Below are 22,184 nucleotides of genomic sequence, written 5' to 3'. Positions count from 1 at the left end.
TTAGTCTTTGGAGATGATGGAGTGGGTGATAGGAGACTTCAGAACATAATGGGGTTCTGAGGGGGGAAATGAGGTTTCCCCTGAGGGGGAAAATGGGGTTAGAGGATTAAGGAAGTGAACATTTCAAGTAAGGCATTTCAAGTAAGGGAAGATGGAGAGAGGTTACTAGGCATGTGGTTTCCATGGAATGGAGACTAAGGTGAATATAGAGTAGTCTTCTCTGGGACCATCTGGGGTACATGGAGGAATAAAGCAAGTGATGCGTTCCTAGACACTAAAGTGATTATTTAAAAAAAAAAAAAAGGTTATAACTGTAACATCAAGAGAAAGGCAATACTTATGGTTGAGGGCATAGCATTGATTAAGTGATATTTTAGAGCTTTCTCATTGGAGTGTTCAATGGCCATGGTAAGAAGCCACTGTGTGTCATGTCATGAAGAAGTTCAGTAGATTTTAGAAAGTTAGTGAGTGGGTCAGGGTGGAGGCTCAGGGTACTACTGATCCAAGATTTTCAGCTTGCTCAGAAGGACAAAGATTTGAGAAGGGAGTAGGTTGCTAAGAGCCTTGTCTTCGTCAGGCCGAATTGAAAGTTCAAGAAGAAAAACATGGTACTGTAGTAAAACTAGATTTTATCAGAATAGAGAATGGAAAGCACAAAGACCGACTTTAAATAGGAACATAGATGGGACATAAGCAAGGATGATATGCTTATATTACTATATACTAATTTCCAGAAATCAGCTCATTCCATTTCTTAGGCAAGGGAATATATAAATCCTACCTCTCCTTCCAGAGTGGGCTTTCCTGACTTGAGCTTAATTGCAATTATATTATGAATTGCATAATCTGCACCTGTGGTTCTCCAAGCCCATGCAGAGATCTAGGAGCTTAACAAGAGCATGAAATCAGATGAGTAAAATGGCATCACTGAACGAATTGAAACACAGAGTTCATGGCAGAGATTGGCAAACACAGGCATAATTGCCAGGCAGTACCCAACCACATGGCTTGCTTCACATAAAATTCTTCTGAGTATCTGGCCAAGTGAATAGGCAGTCCCCCTTCCCACTCGTTCCACTTCCCTGGGGTCTCACTTTGCAACATTGTTAAACTGGTGGCAGGAAGTCAGATAGGTCTGGAATAGAGGTTTGAAATAAATGGAAGAGTGGAGGTTATGAATTAAGATTTTATGTCCTCCCTCAAAGTGGATGGCATGAGGCTAAAATGAAATATCTTCCATGAAGGTAGAGGTGGTGGATCTGACACACAACTTCCCTCCCTCCATTTCTCATTCTCCTGCCCAAGAAATGCTGTTCTGTTTTTCAGATCACATATGTGACTTGCCCTCTAGAGAAGCTTATGTTATGCCCAAAAGTGATACCAAAAAAAGCTAAAATTCTACAACAGCTTTGAGAGTAAGTGATAGATCCTTTAGGTGTTAAAAGATTACAGTAGGAAGTCATTAGGACTGAAATTTAGGACTGAATTTTTCCTTCCAAGTATAGCACACGACATACCATTTTTATTCCCTCTGCTCTCAGAGAAGTCAGGTAATACTTTTATAACATGAAGTCATTCGTGTTGCTTATGGCAGTTGGCGTAATACACATGAAATTGAGAATAATCTTATTGGTTAATTTGTGATTAAATTATATGGAATTTAATATGATTAAAAGAGCTGAGTCATTTGTTTAATATGAATCAATAGAAACAATAGTAGACACTAGATTCAGAAAAAATACAGAGGACATAAAAACCTCCCTCCCCCCAAGCTACCAAACTCAAATAATTATAAAAATGTAACTTGATTTCTTTTCTTGTCTTAAAATGATCCTCTGCAATAGGAAATCGAGAATAACTGGAGGTAAAACTGTTTTCTTAAAAGGTAAAGATTTGAGGTCTGAGCTGCTTGGTAGCTAAATACAGAGCCCATTTCAAACAGTGCAGCTCTTTCCTGTGAGGCTTCTCCGAATTGCAGCGCTGCCAAACACTGCTCGGTGCTCTTCCCCAGCAATCTCTAAGTCTGGCACCAGCTTACACAGTGACACTCTGCCAGCTGCCTTCAGAGTGAGGACCAACCGAGAGGCTCTCAGCTTGCTGCTCCTGAAAGGAAGCAGATCGCTCCCTGTCGGGGGCAATGGAAGTGAGACACACCTCTGCACACTTCTCTGAATTCATGTCTCACCCAGGAATCCATCCACAATAAATGGGCGTATAGCTTTTGCAGGAGTTTTTAGAGCAGCCCCCAGCTGGCAACAGCTAGGATAACTCTGGTGGTGCCACTGTTAGATACTTTCAGAAGACAGCCTCGATAGCATATTCTTTTGACCTCATCTTATTTTTGAAGATGTTTCTTGGCATTCTTTTTTCATTTCACAACATTACATCAAATTTCCTTTAAGTGCCCTATATATTCCAAGGCTATATATTCCAAGCAGCTATTCTTTGCTGCTCCCCCAATACTTTTTAACCCTCTGCTGGCTGTCACTTATGGTGAAAGACCTATTGCAGAGTATTATAAAGAGAGGGCATTTTGGAGGCTAGGTTTTAATTGTGCCAGAATAAGGCAAGTGTTTAATTATTCAAGACAAGTTTATTTAAAAATTATATTTACTGGTCTTATGTAAATTCCAAAAAATAATATTGCAAGATCTCAGAGTTATATAAAAATATTTAATTAAGTTGTTACCTAAAATAAGTGGCTTATTCCCCATGAGTAGTGATAAGTTAGGTGAAAAAGCTTCAATAATAAATCTGTGAATCTTCTAACAATTCTTTTTCTTCAGTCTTAATCACAAGCCAAGAAACACCAAGACTGTTATTGTCCAGCACTGTAAATATGACATTTGGCTCAGAAGATTTCAGTATCGGGATGGAATAGCCCAGTATAGATTCTGTCTTTGTTTTTTGCACTTCCTTCTTGTCTAGAATTAAGACTATTTCTTATAGTCTTGCTTTTAAAAAAATTCCACTTGTTCTCCAGCAGTACAATTCACATCGATTCACCAAAGATCAAAGTCATTTTGTTTACTTGATAGAAAATTCAATTAATTATCAAAATGTTTTCAAATAGCTGCAGATACATTTTCCAGCTACTGTCTTGCCTAAAACACCCTTTTCTGTGATATGGAATATGCATTATGAAATCTAGCCTAACCATTCTTCCCTAACAGTGTTGGACAAATATTTAAAGCTAATTCATCTAGATCGCCTAAATGCACTTTTAAGATTTTGTAAAACTCAAATAGAGCATTTGGAATCGAGTGGAATTTCTCCTGCAAAGCTTTCTGCATTAGAAGTAACAGAAGCCCTAAAAGTGTCAGAGAGCCTAGCACTTAAATTATAGCACTTATATGATCACTAAAATGACTTTGAATTTACTGGAGAATTTTTATGTTTTTGTTTTATATTTCTCCTGAATAGCATTGACTGATTCACAAAGCTGACATCATTCTCCAGAGTAGAAATGCCCTTAATCCATTGTCATATTTGGGAATCTGGTAATTTAAAGTATTGATTTTGTATGTGTATGTTATGAAAAAGAGTAAGATTTCTTCAGTTTCTTCTTCAAGCAATCAGATAGTAGATTTTGAAGATAAAGTTACAGAAGTTGCTTTTCCATATTTCATTGTCAGACAAAAATATCCTTGGCAGCTACATTCTGAAAGTCTCAAAATAGAGAGTGGTTAGCGGGGATCAGTTCAATTAATGTTGGCATTAGTAAGTGCCACTCTCATATGTTATATATGCTAGTATTTAGAAATAGATTTGAAAAAAAGTCTTCATGTGGCAAGCTCCTGGAAGGCAATATTTGGAACATATTATTTATCCACCTTTATAAAGCTACCTTTGTTCTTCTTTAACAGTTGCCTTGGGCAAAACAGAAAATTAGCGTGTACCTATTTTTCTGACAGATACACTTTCTTAGCATTTTCTCCCAATGCAAATTCCTGTGTAGCAAACAGTGATCATCTGGCGAACTCTAGACACATTACCAAATTGTTATTATTAGTGCATCACTCTGTGACCTACAGCTAATACTCTTTATCTAAAAAGGAGGAGTCTGAAAGCATTTGCATCTAAAGAATCTAACGTCATCCATGTCATGTCTCTTTCAAGGGAGAACCTGGATGATTTAGTTCTAAATATTTATCTAGTTCTTCAGGAAAAGATGATGAGAATAGATTTCGCTGAGCCTATGCTTATATTGATGTGTTTGAAAAAGGAAAGAGGAAATTATCTTGCTCATTTATATCAAGGAACTTCTCATTGTTTTCTTCTAGTGAATCTCAGATTTAAAAATATTAGAGTCATAGGATAGAAAAGAGGTCAAAGAGCACTGAGTGCATCTCCCACTCCCTAAATTCATAGCTGGAGTGGCCGCATCACCAGGATTATAACCTAAAGTGGAAAAAAAGAAGTAGACAAGGTCTCATCATACTGGTTGACCAGGAGTCTGTGGTAGTGACTAAACCCTATATCACTTTCCAAATCTTTCATAATGGCATATGAAGTGGCTGAGAGGAACTGAAAACAACTTAATAGGTTCAGTTTTCTTCTGGCCAATACATATCTATGCACATCTCACAGCAAAAAAAGTGACAGGATATTTTATGCCAGCGCTTTTCAAAAGTAAAGATCATTCATTATGTGTTTACTTTGGTCATCTGTGTGATGGTATTACTGTAAAATAGCCGATATGTGACATCATCTCTGCTTGGTTTTTTAATCCAATGAAATAGATTATAATAAACTAGAAGGAGAATATCAAACCTGTGAAGCCAAAACAACAAAATATGAATAAAATGACCTTGCCATTGACTTGTAAAGAAGCAACTGTGATAATGTCTATCAATAGCTTGTTAGGAGCCTAAAGAGCCACAGGAAGTGGAAAGGATGTTGATGCAAAGGCATCATATGATCAGAATAACTCTCAATTGATTTGTGTTTGTTATTCATGTTTACTCACTTGTTTAATAAAGGATTTAATGTTCAAATTTCCTTGTGGTATGTGTTCTTTACACAGAATCCAGTTGTGAATAGGTATTAGGAAATTTGGTTTTGCTAAGTGATCTTCTTTTTTTTTTAAAGACAACCAGAAACAGAGTGTTTTTGTTATCTTTTTGTTTCCTTGTGTTTTGTTTTTACACCAGGGCACATAGTACTTGAAGGGAGATAAGAAATAGTTTCCCCAATATGATCCCTTACATGAGACATAAAGGGAAAATGCCAAATCAATTCTAGTCAGAGTTCATGGAGTAATCTCATTTTCACAATGGTTAAGGCTATTGTGAAGATTATGCCATACCAAATAGTAAATCCCCCTTGAAAAACACACACATTGTTTGTAGCAGTGAAAATAAACCTGCCCTCTGGCAAGAATTACTGGTGTTCAGCCAGACACAGCCATTGTGATAACTGAGGACTTCCCAGCACTCCCCCCCTATAGATTATGACAAGAGATCAATTTCCTTAGCATAAAATGCAGGTATACCGGTATACATTTTAAGAAGTAAACAAAATGGGTATCAGACCATAAAACACTAACTGTGTTCTCAGTTGATTGCCAATATAGACAGTATCTTGTCATTACCAAGAGAGAAGGAAATTAATGTTTCTTCCCCACCCCCACAGGTTCAGGATGCATTTAGATGCCGATTGAGAAACTGTCAGGATCCAATCAATGCTGATTCTTCGAGTTCTTTTCCTAATGGGCATGCTCAAATAATGGTGAGTTTTTCTTTTCCTTCTGATTGTTGATTAAGTCATGACTTGTGAAGGGCATAAACAAATTTTGAGTGACATTGGCTTTAGTTCCTTAACAGACTTAGAGATACCAGATAACCATTCTCTCTGGATTGGTTAGGAGTAGAGGATCTGTTATCAGCCTTCTGGGTGTGTTGAGTATGGGGTCTCCATGAAACATCTGAGACTACTCTCATCCCTGAGAGGGATAAAAATTAGGGATAACAGTTTGTCCACAGGAACATGTTTGCTTACAGATGAGAACACTGTGGACCTTCACTTCTGGTCTTAAAGCAGTGGTACTTGGCCTTGTTTGTACATTAGAATCCACACTCCAGATCAATGAAATCAGAATCTCTGGAGTGGGAACCACATATTGGTGGTTAGTATGCAACCTAAGATTAGAACCACTGCCCTCAAGTAGAAAAGGGTAGCTACAATTCCAGTAAAAGGTCAGTCATTGTACATGGGCTCCTACTGTTGAGATTAAGGGGTACTTTAGGCATGAACACTTTGGTGTCTTTTAGAAATAAGGTAAGATTTAAGGTGTGATTTGTTAAAACCAGGGCTTAGAGATTTCTTTTGCAATATATTTAATTTATATGAATGTTTTCGGATCAGGCAACATAAAATAGTCTAAACCATATACTAGTAGCTAAGACTTGAGGAGGAATAATCAATTCTGTGTTAAAAACAAATATTGAGATTTCTAATTTAAAATATAAAAAAGTTCTAAATAACATCCTCCAGTGTATGACTGGAAGAGCTTGATTAGGATGGGTTAATTTAATTTTACCATTTAAAAAAAGTACCTGATTTACAATAAAAGTTGTAGGAAAATATGGGGATGAAACTGAACCCTAGCAAGTTGTAGACCAGCTAAGTATTGTTTAATCTTCCATTTTAATTCTTAAACCTAAAAGTGTTTTGTCAATTTGAATGAAAATGAATAATGAGAAGAGCCTAGTTTGACGATTAAGGGTTTGACAAAGCTATACTATAAGATACTACATTATAAACAATATATTCAAGGTGAATATTTGAAAATAGAAATAGCAAAGACATGTATTTAGGTATGTTTGTAATAGTGCACATTCTTTTTAAATTGTGGTTTAAGGAATTGCCTTGAAATTCTCTCCTTTTATATATGGTATCATCTCTTGACTGAAGCTGACAGATAAAGTTGTATTGCTTTATTAAAATTGTATGCCACTTTTCCACTGCTTTTATTCAACATTCGGTCTTTAGGAAATAGTCTTGAACACAATTTGATTATCCCTTGAGAAATTTCTCTTGCACAAAATAATAATCCAGTACTGCCTAGTCAGATATCTGTAAACTTTGGTTAATCTAGTTAGTAAAAGTCGCTCGAGGTCTTCGTCAAATGATTCTATACCTTATTATTTCTTGTTACAGACAGACTTTGAAAAGGATGTAGACATTGCTTGTCGATCAGGTAAGAATATTTGAATTTTGGAAATATCATTAGGGATGTTAAATCATTTTTATGATTTTGATCTTAAAGAAAATGCTGCAGTTTGCGCATCACATATTCCTGTGGATGAATAAAGAGAATCTTCCAAAGGGAAGCATTTCAATAGCAGAATGTGGTGGAGAGAGAGGAGTCGGGGGTGAAGGGAGAAAGAGGATTGAGAAACTAAGAATTAGGAAGCACAGTGACAGGAGAAAAGCATTGACTTGGAGACCTAAGACTTCCATTCCACTGCTTACTGGCTGTCAGGTGTAAGGCCAGGTTAGCCTCTTTGTGCCTCAGTTTCATCTTCTGTGGAATATGGGCTGTTGCAAGAATGAAATGGATTGTGAATGTGTGTGTGTGTGTGTGTGTGTGTGTGTGTGTGTGTGTGAAACTGCTGCTGCTGTTATAGTCTTAGTGGGGCCCAGAAGAAACTGTGCAGTGCTCTGTGCCTTAGAGCACTAGGGCCCCATGGACAGGGTCCCTGATGGCCATCCTTAGCATGTGGCTAAATGCTCACCAGGAGTAGATGATTCAAGAGTTTCAAAGAAAACTACACGTTCATTTTTTGGATAATTCCAGTTGTTGGAAACATTTCTTTATATCACATAAAGGGATTATAACATACCTTATTTTACCTTGTATTTGTTGACTTTAGTGCTGCTTTCTAGAATAAGATTGGATATCTACTTCATCTAAATATCCAGATGTTTAAGCAAATACTATTTAGTCCAATTCAAGTCCTTTTTCTCCAGACTAAACAAACCATGTTTCTTCATTCATTACTCATAGTATTCACCACCAGCAGGCATGGTCCCCCACATAGCCTCCAATTTGTCAGTAATTTTTAAATTATAGTGCCCAAATGTACACACTTGTTCAGCATTTCTCATAGTTGGCTCTTTGCTCATATTAATGTTATCTACGTTTGCATCTCATTTCAGAGCAACTGGTATATTACTACTGTCAACTTGTTATCTAAACCCCTAAGACTTTCCTCAGTAGTTGTCACAACTTTACTGGTATAGGATTGTATAAAGGCTCTGAGTTGTTTCCCTTGAAGAAAAATCTGGCCTTGCATTTATCTCTGTTTGCTAGTTTCAGGTTAGCATTCTATCCATTTGAAATTTTTTGGCATTGAAAGTTTGATAAGAATATTTTCTGAACATTTATTTAAAATGTCAATAAAGAAGTTGGATGGGAGAAGAGTGTAGATCCCTGCTGTGTTCAGGAGGGCACCTCCCACATACCCCACACTGACTCCCTTTCAGTATATTTTTCAGACTCAACTGATAAACATTAAACATCTATGCAGGCTCTGAGATTACAGAGTTGTTACAATCACAAGAATATAAGAGACTAAGTTCATATTCTCACCTCTTATTTTTAAATGTTTATTTATCTATTTATGGGGGGGGATGGGCAGAGAGACAGGGAGAGAGAATCCCAAGCAGGTTCTGCACTGTCAGCACAGAGCTAGAGGTAGGGCTCAAACTCATGAACCATGAGACCATGACCTGAACCAAAATCTAGAGTCAGATGCTTAACCCACTGAGCAACCCAGGTGCCCCCTTATACTCAGTTCTGAATTCACTGAAAATACTCAGTGTAGAGTCTGGTTCTAGCAGAGAAGTAGAACAACTGTCATAACTTGACAGCACATAGTGGGCCTGGGAATGGGGCATTAGGAAACATTCTTTCTTGTTTAATATCTAACAAAATATTGCTAAGAAATGATCTCACTGGTGTTTGGCTTCCTAAGTCTACCATTTCTGTCCTTGGAAAACTGATAAAACATTCTCCTTTGCTCCATCTGCTCTCCATAATTTCTCAAAGATCACTAGCCATGGTGCCAGCTTCCACATCTGTATTCCAAGATGGGACATGATCTGTCTGGGGTCCAGAAGCCTGAGTTTATTTAAAACAACTAGGCATTCATTTGATTCTTGTTTTCAGACCTTTAGTTTAGTTTTCTTTTAGGCTCTTTGGTGTACTCTTCACAGTTTTCCTTGACAGAGGATCAAAGTAGGAACAGAGTAGTTTTGCCCAGACCAGCAGTGTTAGCATCATCTGGGAACTTGTTAGAAGTGTAAACTTTAGGCCCTACCCCAGAGCTACTGGGAGCTGGGGTACAGTAGTAAGTGTTCTCACAAGCCATCCAGATATTCTGACGGAGGCTGAAGTTGGCAGAACCACCGTATTACACCATCCTCTCCAAGCTCTGGTCTCATCCATCAGTTTTCATCCTGCTCCTTTGTTAAATTACCGCTTTGCCCTAAACTTCATTGCATTCTGGGATTTAGTATTCCTAATACAGGCCAAGACCATTATTTTATTAAAAAATATTTTTATAATGTTTTCATATTTTGTCTGTGCCTTTTTTAACTGACCTCATCAGTAACTTTCCTCTGAGTGTTTCTAGAGATTTGTGTTCATGTACAGATAGATTCGATTTTAAAGTTTCAATGCATGGACTCTGAGTTATCTTTCTCTTTGTTGAAATTCACTTTCCTAAAGGGTAGAATGTATATCTGATCATGCAGAATATTTAGGTGCTTTTTGTTTTGTTGTGTTGTTGTGTTTTGGGTTTTGCCTTTCACAACTTAGTTAATTTCTCGTCAATGTCCTATCACTTCAACATCATGTCTGTATGTGTAGGTGGTATGCATTTGTTTATGTTTATCCAAAATTTGGATATCAATTTTAAGCAAGTCTAAGAGGTAGATTTATCTTTCATATAGAGAAGACACCACTTCATAAGAAGAATTATCTTTCCCCGAATATTTAAGATATACAATTTTTCAGTAAAGATAACTGTGTCATTTGATAAAAATGTGGTGACTATAACTACAAATGGTATTAACTGATAAAACATTAAATGTATCTTGCATAAATACAGATTATAAAATCAATATTCAGTTCCAAAGTTTCACTTATACTTTACAATGTATTCATAAAAGTATAAAATTATCTGTATGTCCTTAATGTCAAAAGACATGTGCCTGTGACTGCCTTTAAATTGTACTGCTATAAATTTTGAATTAATTTTTACACATTAAAAATTAATAGATTTTTTCAAGTATGTTATTTAGAATGTCATTAACTCTATTAATTTAACATAATTAGCTCGTTAATGTTTTTTATGCAAATTCTTCCTAGCAACCACAGTTCATCACTGATCTATTAAGAGGTTTGGGAATAACTTTTTTAAAGCAAATCATTCTACCTTTTTATATAATAATACAAAAAGTTACAACCAAATTGTAGATCAATAAAAAATATAGATATAAATTTAACTTGATATTTAGTGTCTGAAATAGAAACCTAATACAATATTAAATATGGAATCTCAAAAGATAAAAGATATTACATGGATGTTTCTTTTTCTTGAATGATGCATATTCTGCAGTAATTTTTAAAGCTTCTTTGTAGTAGGGAAAGACATTCACAATCTTCTATTTTTCAAGTTCTGCTTAATGCATAATTATGATGCTATTTGAAAATTGGATAACAATGGATAAAATTCAATATATCTGAAACTTTTCATGAGGAAACAACAAACCAAATATTTTATAGTTATCTATGCCTAATGACATTTTCAGTTATAATTGCTCTGCTTTGTACATAGAATAGCATTAAGTGTTCTGTGTGCTTTCAATACCAAAATTACCAAGGATATTTTTTCAGAATTTCATTCTTCCCTACCTCAAAACTCACAGTTGTTTACAACTAAGCATTCTTCAAGTCTTTCTGCTACTGTTACTCATAATATGTGACTTTCTTCTTGTATAGAAACTAAAGAAAAAAACTAAAATATATTCCAATAAAAAATCCTGAACCCTTCTGTTGGTTTGTTTTACTTGGTTCAGTTTCATTTTTCCCCTCTCTTACTATAAGTTAACATGAATTTTTAATTTTTCTAAGTGATTATTTTTTAAGCTTAAAATTGAATAGAGTTGTCAGAGGCTCATACAGTTTTCCCTGCTTAAAGTCAGTGGCAATTTTAATACCCCCTCAAGGGCATTTGAGCATATGGATTTATCTTATAAAGATATTCTTTTTTTCCCTCATGGAGCTGAAGATGATAAATACTTTTGAACCCTGTATCTACCTTGACCATATGGACTTCACAGATAAATGCTCATTAATTTTTAACATGCATAATTTTAGAGGAATTTCTGATGTAGTAATATGAAATTCTCATTGATTACCTCTTTCAAGAAGTATTTTAATGAATAGAACTTGTAGAATTCTTTAGGGGAAAAGCCTTTGAGAAAAAGTAAAATTTGTGTGAATATATCCATAATTTCAAAAACTCGTTGCAGTAGATTTATGGAGAACCTTCTCTGGTAATCTGCTTTTTCCCTAAAAGCATATGCAGAGTTGTTTAAGAATAGGGTGCTGAGGGGCACCTGGGTGGCTCAGTAGGTTAAGCATCCAACTTCGGCTCAGGTCATGATTTCACGCTTCATGGGTTTGAGCCCCTTGTCGGGCTCTGTGCTGACAGCTAGCTCAGAGCCAGGAGCCTGTTTCGGATTCTGTGTCTCCCTCTCTCTCTGACCCTCCCCTGCTCACACTGTCTGTCTCTCTCTCTCTCAGAAATAAATAAAAATATTAAAAAAATTTTTAAACAATAGGGTGCTGAGATTTTTGAAAGTACATTAATCAACTTTCCAATAAGTTTTAGTTATGGACTACCTGAGAATCAATAAACATATGAAAATATATCCAAATTAATAAAGAGTGATTGAGTAATCTGGACCATCTACAAACAATAGATATATAGTCTTTAAAAAATTTTTTTTTAATTTTTTAATGTTTATTATTGAGACAGAGAGAAACATAACATGAATGGGGGAGGGGCAGAGAGAGAGGGAGACACAGAATCTGAAGCAGGCTCTAGGCTCTGAGTTGTCAGCACAGAACCTGATGTGGGCCTTGAACCCATGAACCGTGACATCATGACCTGAGTCGAAGTCGAACACTTAACTGACTGAGCCACCCAGGCGCCCCAGATATATAGTTTCTAAATATTATTATTTTATTTTATTAAGGAAATTAGTAGAGGGACAGCAAAATACAGCAATGAAAAAATATCTGCTAACTGTCTTTTCTGAATTTTTATATCCTAATTTATAGTGCTTCACAAGGACATTGGTCCTTGCCGAGCAGCAACAATAACAGGAACACTCTCTAGGATTTCTCTAAATGATGATGAAGAAGAAAAGGCAACAAATCCTGAAGGGCTAAGCTATTCAACACTGCCTGGAAACGTTATTTCCAAAGTCATTATCCAGCAACCCACCGGTATGCACATGCCCATGAGTATGAATGAGCTGGGCAATCAGTGTTTGAAAAAAGAGAACAGCGAATTGCGAAGAACTGTGTACTTATGTACAGATGACAATTTGAGAGGAGCTGATATGGACATAGTCCATCCTCAAGAAAGAATGATGGAAAGTGACTATATTGTGATGCCCAGAGGTTCTGTAAATACCCAGCCATCAATGAAAGAGGAAAACAAAATGAATATTGGTATGGAAACCTTGCCACATGAAAGGTTATTGCACTACAAAGTGAATCCTGAATTCAACATGAACCCCCCTGTAATGGACCAGTTCAATATGAACTTAGATCAACACCTTGCACCCCAGGAACATATGCAGAATTTGCCCTTTGAGCCTCGCACAGCTGTGAAGAATTTCATGGCCTCTGAGTTGGATGATAATGCAGGACTATCAAGAAGTGAAACTGGGTCAACGATATCAATGAGTTCATTAGAGGTAAGCAACAGAATAAACCTTTCCTTGATATTTGAAATCGTTGATATTTGAGAAATTGATTCATGTGACACTGGATTGAGAGAAAAGAGTCATATTACCTCACACAAATGTTTTAGGCATGTTGGGATTAAGATTCTAGACATACTTTTTTTTTCCAGTAGTACATCAGAATGCCCTTTCTCAAGATCATGTTTTAAAAAGGGAGTCCTCTATAATTAAAAGAATAACTATCGGTCATAATTCTTTCATAATGGGAACCAAGTAGAGCTCTCATAATAGAAAAAATAGAAGATCCTCCTGGTGTTTCTCAGGTACTAGAGATCCTTTTGGTGATTAAAGTAGTTCCTGTATGGCATTACAAACTTAAAACCAAAATCTGGGTTTTCTGTGTGAGGGCATCCATTAACAATTCCAAAATTGGAATGTTTCTGTGGGGTCTTCCATTACACTAATTACAAATTCTATTATTATGTTAGGTCAATATCCTCCAGAGTAAATGTTGTGATCTTAGCTCTTGAATAATGATGACCACTAAAACTTTTTATCTTAAATTACGAACTCTCAGGAGGGATGTATATTGATCAGGTTAAGAGTCAGGATGCTCAGGTCCAACCACATTGCTTTTATAAAAAAGCATATTCCCCTCAGCTTCTTTTTTACTCATAAAGTGAAGTACAGAGTAGTCAAATGTTTTCAGTATCATTCATACTATATTTCAGTTAATCAAATAAGATCTAAGGAAAGTGTCTTGCTTTTTTGTGACATGCATCATATTACTGTTTTATAAGTGCCCTTTGTATCTTGAAATTTTGCTGAAAACTACATCTATTACATATGTTTAGTATACAATACTGGTCTATTACATATGTTCAGTATACAACGCAATACATGCATTCTTTTTTATGTATTACAATTGTTTTAATATTCTAGATCATTTCATAAGACACTAGTTAGGGAAAGACACTAGAACTTGTTGCTTCCCCTTTCCATCAGAAATGTGATGATCACTGTATGTTCTAGTGTTCAAAAGTTCCCAGAGGCAATTATACCTCCCTACTCCTCTCAAAGCCATTCCTTCTACTACATCAACATGAAGAGATATCCTATAAGGCTAGAGTAACTTGGTGAGTGGTGTGATTTTGAGATTTTTTTTTTTTTTAAACCCCAACTGGACCAAGGAACTTCTAGACTAAAATGGGATCAGAATAAATTCCTAGATTTTAGATCAACTCTAAATAGAATGGTGTTTCTGAGAAGAATCATCCCTTAGAACAGGATAGGAGCAGTAAGGCCAAGTTAACTCCAGAGTGCCAAGAGCTCCCACTCGACAATGCATTCCACCCTTCTCAATTAACAGAATAGCTACTATTTCTCTGTTTCTAACTGGTGTATCACAGAAACTAGCAGATCTACTCTAGTAATGACTACTACATAAGCACAAATTGCATAATGTTTATACAAAATCACAAAAGTTTCAAAAGGATTTTCAGTGAGTGTGCATATAGTACTATAACACCCTAAGTAAGCATAATTATGTACTACACAAAAATCATAATGACCATATGGAGTCTTCTATATAGAATGGCTCTTTAAAATGAGCTACAGGGTTAGAATGGACATATATTAAAATATCTGCTTATTATAAAAATGCTTTCCATCTAAAGCCTAAAAACCCTTCTGGGTTTGAGATTGTACAGGTTGTGTGTGCTTGCACAATAGACTGAATTTCCAAGTGCTGCTTTGTTCAGTTTGTAATTTTTCCAAATCTCCATATCCTTATTATTAACTATAAGCATCATGTGTAACTGTGATTCAGCCAGAAGATCTGCATTTAAATGACTTAGAGATCACAAGGCTTACATCTTGAAAAGGAAGAAAATTCAGGATTCAGAATGAAAATTCAGGTCCTCATTTTCATTCTTTAAAAGAATTTAATAGTAATTGCTTATGGGTAACCATTTTAGGAGACAGCTGAAAGAGAATATATAGATGTGGGAATGAATAATAAAAATTAGCATTTATATAGCATCTTTCATTAGTAGATCCTCAAATCACCTTAAAAACATGAATTAATTAATCTTCACAACACCTCTGTGCAATGGATAAGTTGTTATAATCCTTGAAGTAAAGTCATTTATTCAAGGTTACAGAGCAAGTGCATAGCACATCTAGGAAAAGAATCTTCCTGTCCTGATCAATTTTAGACTGTCTAAAAGAGACACTAATGTGTCTGGACATTAGCAGGAGAGCAACTTTAAAGTTTCATTTTAACCCTTGACAGACACATGGTCTTATGGTGAATAAAGACATGAAATGGGTAAAGTATAGGCATACAGAACTGGCAAATTTTAGAGACAGGGCTGTAGGCCATGCAAATAAAGTGCTTTCCTTATGAGCAGAGTGATGCAATGTCAGATTGAGTTATTAGCTCTGCTAGACTGTATCTGCAGAGCCAACTAGTGGGGGAAATGATGTCCTGACATTAGAGAAAAAGCCAAAAGGTGGCTGAAGTATCAGCTGAAGTATAAAGAGGGGATCAACAGTAGCCAGGAGGTACTTGGAGTCAGAAGACAATGTGAAGATGCAAATGGGTGAATATGTGAATGACATGAGGCCCAAACCATAGAACAGCTTGAATCGTCTCCCCCTTGAGTGAGAAGGAAGATGGCAGCCACAGGAACATCCAGCCTGGGCAGCTGAAGCAGCAGAAGATGGTCAGGTGCATCAGGATCCTTCCAAGGATAATAAAAAAAAAAAAACAATATTCATATTAATTCAGGAAGTTTCCTCCAGAGGAGTGGGTATTCACAAATTGCCATGGTGGGAAGTAGGGTGGGGGGCAGAAAGAGAAGGTAAAAGCTGCCAGTTGTGGCACAGGATGTGATATTCATAAGGAAAAGAGAAGGCAAAGGAAAAATGAGATTTGAGGGAGAGACAAAGAAAGCCAAAGAGTGGGTGTGTGTGTGTGTGAAAGTGTTTATTCAAAGAAGCAGGACACAACAAAGAAAGAGGGAGGCACCTCAACCCTGAAGGCAGTGCTAGCAGAAAAGGTTCCAGCCTCCAGGGGGCTTTGTTTAGCTAGCCCTCAATTATTTATTGGGTGTAAACAAGTTTGATAAGTGCATGAACTTCCCTGGCATAAAAACATATCCAGATTTCCCCCTTCCTAATATTACCTTCTTTTTTAATGTGTGGTCTTCCATCTTCCAAACTATTTAAGCAATTCTGAAAATTTTAGTTTCTAAAAGATTTAGTTTCCACAGTGATGGGATAATTATGATTTTCTTACCATAGAAATCCTCACAATGGCTCCAGCTCTCCATGTCCTTTAAGTGCATTAAGGTTAAGACGAATAAAATTGTCATCAGCACTTAAATCATTCACCTTCAAAAACGGAGAAAAAATGTGTTGATATTTGAAGTGTATATAAAGCAAATAACCACTAGGTGCTACAGAACAAGTGGGGGAAAATGGAGGTATTCTAGTTCTCAAGCCATTGTGAGGACTATGAAACAGAGTTTAAATTTTGGATTGTGGTTCTACTTATTTTTTGAAAAAAGCCTAGAGATATCATTGTAGGAAGATAGGTATTTGCTTTTGAATCTTTGGAACAGTGGCATTTATTCCACAGCCTGTAGCTGTTAGATTTAAATAGGAAACATTTCCTAACTCAAAACTTTTCCCAGTTTCTATGCATGTCCTGGGCTTATTTGGCACATGGTCCCCTGCATCACTCATAGTTGATGCTGATTCCTGTGACTCTGGCTGAGAGAGAAGGTTGGCCACTAGGAAGCACTAGGGAGAGATTGGAGGTGGGCAGAGCAGAGAATCCCAGGATATTTCTCCCCTGCTGTTTCTGCTTTAAGCGGCACCTTGTGTCTCTAGCTGCTGTTCCAGAAGGCTTCCAGCTTCTTCCACGTGTGTCAGCCTCTGGACCCAGGTCACAAGGCCATCTCCCTTTGTCCAGCCTTAGGGGATAGTCTCTTCTGCTAATCTCTGGGTTACTTCAGGATCCTGTGTGTGGCTTCTCAGCTCCACCATCTCTTGAATTCTTATGGAACAGTTTGCTCTGATGTAAATACATTAAGTAGTTCCTCTTATTCTCCTGACATACTTTGCCTTGATTCTTCTTATTCATGAAGAAACTCTTAATGACTAATCAGAGTTAGGTAGTAGATTATGAAATGATTTTAGCAAAAGCAGAAAGTTTGCCACTCGAGCTTTTCTGACCATGTCGGTGTGAACTTAACTATATATATCTGAAAACATTGTCAGATAAGTCCCTTTCAATTTATAAATGTGTACAAAGGGACACCAATCTAGGCTAAATTTTTATACTCCAGTTTTCCTCTGGACGTGAATTATAGAGCTCTCACTATAATGGTTTTTAAAGGTAAAACATTTTAGCTATAATGTCACATCACAGTTGCCTCCCTTAGAGCTACTGTGTGGATCAAATTAGATAATGGATGTGAAAACCCTTTGAAAATTGTAAGAAGCACTTCGGATGTAAGGTTGTGTTATTATTATATCATTACCATTATATCTTGAATTTCTGTGAAGAAGCTTGAATGCTGTACTAAATCGATATTTAGGACTTTAGACAAAATATTATGGCTTCACTTGGGAGCTGAGAGACTGTCACTAGCAGAAACCATTATAGAACTGACCATTGTGCAGAAGCCATGTTTTCTTTTTTACATTTTTTCCTCACATAGCTGTGGTGAAAGGGCGCCTCACCCTTCTTTAGTGTTTTATTCTTGCTCCTCGATTGGGGAATTTTGTCATTTATGTAGGCATACAAACAAAACTGGCTGAAATAAAAGTCATTTTTCAAAATTAATTATCTTCAGGTATTATTTTCGTAGATATTATGAATAGATTTGGTATCCAAGCTTTCTCATTGAACGTGTCCACAGCTTGCTCTGCAATGAAAGTTTTAATGGCAGTTGTATTGCCATTTATTAGTCACTGCAATTTATCCCCTGCAGTGAATTTTCTAGTGTCTTGTCCAGCTTAATTTGAAGTGACACAATGAATTATTCCCTTTGAGAAATTATTCATCATTCTAGAGGATTTAGATATGGAGAGATGCCTTAATGCATATACTTGCTAAGTATTCCTCTGTGTAGCCTCATACTCTTATTCATTTTCTTACTCTTAAATCATCCTGAATTTTTTTCCCTTCTATTAGTGATAAGCCTGCATTCCCCGAAATTGTCTTGATCCTTTTGGCTGTCAGTTCATCCATTCATAATGGTTTTCTTTGTGTATTTAGTCTGCCTGCTTATCTAAATTCTCCCAAAGAATGAGAAAAACAAAAACAAAATAAAAATAAGAAACAAGTCCCATTATTTTGGACTTGTTTAGCTGCCAGAGTGTACTACCTCCTTCAATTATTCATCAATAATTTTGTGAATTATTGTGCCAGGCCCTTTTGCAGATGCTGGGGATATAAAAGTGATCAAGGTGGATGTGGATCCTGTCCCTGTGGTAAATACACCCCATGGAACAGACAGATAACTAACTGTTAACAAATGGATACTCTAAAAGAGTCTGCTGGGCTGGGGAAGAACCATGGAATGTGAAGAAGATACCTCTTTTGATAAAGTGGTCTGAGCCTTCTGAAGTGCTGTATAGGGTGAAGTTAAAGAAGGGGCATGACCTATGAGGATCTGGAGTGTGAGGGGGTGTTTCAGGCAAAGACCGCAGTACAGAGGTCCTGAAATAGGAAAGAGCTTGAGATACTTTCACAGGATTAGAAGACCTGCCGAATAGGGGTGAGCTCCGTATGATGTGATTGGCATAGGAAAAAGAAACTAGATTTTGCAGAGCCTTGTGAAAACAATGGAAGCAAACAAAAACTCTTAAGTGAAAGATTGTCGTGATCATTTATCCATCCATCCATCCATCCATCCATCCATCCATCCTTTTGATGGCTTGGAGGAAAGGATTAGGATCCAATGATATTAGGAAAAGGAGTAATGCAGAAAGCCGGAGGACAGTTAGGGAGCGACTAAAGTTGCCCAGATAGGCGAGGTGAATGTTTTTCACTGTAGAGATGAAAGTGAAGATGGAGAAGAGTACGTGGATCAAGAGAGAATTCAGAGGTGGAACAGTTAGCACTTGCTGCTGGATGTGATATGCAGGGTGAGAGATGTAGGAAATGAAGCATGACTCCTAAGTTGCTGACTTGACCAACTAGATAGCTGACATTTTCTGTGATGGGACAGACATGAAGGAGGAAAAGGGTGTTTGGAACTTAAAAGATAGAATTTGCCACCATGGGATGACTGCTATTATTGAGGAGAGAAGATGAGAAAATAGAGAACTCAGGAACTCAACACATAGATGGCAGGGTGATAAAGAAGAGCCAGCAAAAGACACTGGAAAATGAGCTATAGCCAACAGGAGGGAGGCAAGGAAATGCTAAAATGATGTGTTTTAATGAGGAGATGATTAAATTTCAAAAGCTTCTGAGAGTTAAGCAAGGTAAGGACAGAAGGTGGACCTTGAAATTGACCAGATGGAGCTCATCAGAGACCTTGCAAGAAGAATTTTAGTGGAGTGTTGAGGACAGAATACAAGTTAGGATGAGTTCTACGTGGAAAATTAAGAAAAGGAAACCACATAGAAGAGCCGATGAGATTTTTTTATTACCTACTATGACAAAAAGGATATTTGTAACAAGTTATTTGAGAAATTGGGGTTTATATAGACAGGTTTATATCTTCATAAAATATTTTAATATCACCCTGGCATATTTTTTTACCATTTATTTATTTTCGAGAGAGAGAGAGAAAGACAGAATGTGAGCAAGAGAGGGACAGAGAAAAGACCCAGAATCCAAAGAAAGCTCCAGGCTCCAGACTCTGAGCTGTCAGCACAGAGCCTGATGCAGGGTTCGAACTCACCAACCATTGAACTCATGAACCATGAGATCATGACTTGAGCCCAAGTCAGACGCTTAAGTGAATGAGCTACCCAGGCGCCCCCTCCCTAGTTTATTTTAAATTTATTATGTACCAATTCTTCAGTTGTCAACTTAATCAGAAAAAAAAATTGTCATGATTTGATCACTTTTATTAATTGAGTCCAATTTTTTAAACATATAACCACTATTTCTAACCACTTTACAATAACTTCCCAGCAAGCTCAAAGGGACATTTGAATAAACATATAAGTCAGTCATAGTTTCTACAAACTTCAGTGCTTTGAAATACTTTCCAACATACTGCCTGTATACCAAGGATAACAGAATTGAACACGCTGGTTCTTGCATTATACCACATTTTTCCATGATTTTATCTAAAATAAACTAGATTTTGCACTGGGAGACACATCATGGAAGTGGAGGTCGGCTACTGTTTGTTACTGTATCATTTCTCATGAAGTATCCCATATTAGATGGTTTTTAAGTTATTGTAATCATCACAAATAATTTTATAATGCCATTAGATTATTTTCTCATTAGACTTTTTCTTTTAAAATATAATTGACAAATAAAAGTTTCTCTGTTTGACCCTACTTCATGGCTAGAAAGTGTCTGTCCCACTGCTATCAGCCTTGGATTGCCTGGGTCCTCAAATGTTATTCTTGCTGAGTTCTAGTAACAATCAGCAAAGTATCACAGGCATCTTGGCTATAAAATATTTCCACTCTTACCAATGAACAAGAAGTGAGAGACACTGGATTTGGAGTTAGAAGACCTGAGTGTGAATCTCAGCTCGTTAGCTTACCACCATTGTGAGTGAACAAGTCATTTTAACTATTCTGGGACTCAGTTTTCCTAATTCATAGAATAGATATAAAAAATAATTCTTTCCTGACCATCCCACAGGGCGGTTAGCATGTTCAAATGTGAAAGCACTTTATAAACTATAAAAGGTTGGAACATTTGGTCAGTATTGTGGTGATATGAATTAGATGACACAAAGTTTAACTTCCCTCGGGCTTTGAAAATCTACCACATTTTTTCCATTCTCTAATTTTTAAGTCTTTACTGCTCACCCCCCACCATCTTTAGGCTCTTTTGATTAAAATCTGCTTCATTGTTTATTTCTTTGTCTAATCCTTTAAGGCTGCTAGTTCTGCTCTACCTTTACGTTAGAATTTAATTTTAATAAGATTAGAGAGGTAAATCTATTCATAGGAATATATCCATTTTCTTTTTTATATTTCACATCAACATGGGTGCATAGGTGACATCTGCTGTCAGAAGCAGATTCTCTCTCTGGTGTTCTTCTACATTCTCATCTTTTGTTCCTAAAATATGGAATCTTTAGTGACATGTGCCATCAGCATGTCCCATCCTCAGGCTACACAGCTTTCATTCAGAAACATTGCAACATACTGCTGTTACCACCTTTGACAACAGAGAAGCCCTCAATGCCAGCAGCAGAAGGGCCTCTTCCTACTCTGCTAGCTAGCTGAACCTTTCTCATAAGATCTCACTATTTAATTTTCAAATGGAACTCAAAGCTCATGACTAATGTTCTATAACAACTGCTTAAAACTGTTTCCATGCTTGCATTTTGCTGTATGAAGAAAAGAATTTTGCTTAATGTATACTTACAAAACTGTCCTGCTGAGTCGCAGTGCCAAGAAGGCCAAGCATTCAAGAGCAGAATGGAAACACTGACATTTAGTATTGATATTGCAGAAAAGTACTATGCACTACATTGGAGCCTGATTTTTTTTTACAGCACAGATCACAATAATGGCGGGAGATGGCAAAGGAGGCCTAGGTTAAATGCCTTCCTACATACTTTTCTCCTTCCATATGTCACCAAGGCTAGGCTACAGTGACTGGAGACAGGAAACAAAGTGACCATCAACATGCTGTTTCCATTTAATAAAGCAGTGTCTTCAGGGGCACTGGGTGGCTCAGGTAATGACCTTGTGGTTCATAGGTTCAAGTCCCATGGTCAGGCTCTGTACTGACAGCTCAGAGCCTGGAGCCTGCTTCAGATCCTCTGTCTCCCTCACTCTCTGCCCCTCCCCTGCCCATGCTCTGTCTCTCAAAAATGAATAAACGTTAAAAAAATTTTTAAATAAAACAATCTCCTTCTCAACACTCTCCTTGATCATACCTGAAGACTGGATACCGTGATCCAGCTCCACTGTAATCAAATAATTTCAAAGCTTTTATACTTTATTTTTAAACAAAATCTTTCTTTTAG

The 22,184-nt window shown here is 36.8% G+C and overlaps 1 protein-coding gene across 1 annotated transcript in view; it reads left to right on the top strand.

The window, feature by feature from the left end:
• ADGRB3 (adhesion G protein-coupled receptor B3) overlaps positions 1-22,184 on the top strand; it is a 453,898-nt gene that overhangs the window by 405,953 nt on the left and 25,761 nt on the right. The window contains exons 25-27 of the mRNA XM_077767234.1: positions 5,635-5,730; positions 7,162-7,201; positions 12,359-13,002. Of these exons, the coding sequence (XP_077623360.1) occupies positions 5,635-5,730; positions 7,162-7,201; positions 12,359-13,002 (780 nt within the window). The remainder of the gene's footprint in view (positions 1-5,634; positions 5,731-7,161; positions 7,202-12,358; positions 13,003-22,184) is intronic.

The sequence above is a fragment of the Crocuta crocuta genome, unplaced genomic scaffold (assembly GCF_008692635.1).
Source record: "Crocuta crocuta isolate KB4526 unplaced genomic scaffold, BGI_CrCroc_1.0 scaffold518, whole genome shotgun sequence".
NCBI classification, from domain to species: Eukaryota; Metazoa; Chordata; class Mammalia; order Carnivora; family Hyaenidae; genus Crocuta; species Crocuta crocuta.
Note: the sequence above shows the minus strand (reverse complement) of the source record. Positions and strands in the feature narration are given on the sequence as shown.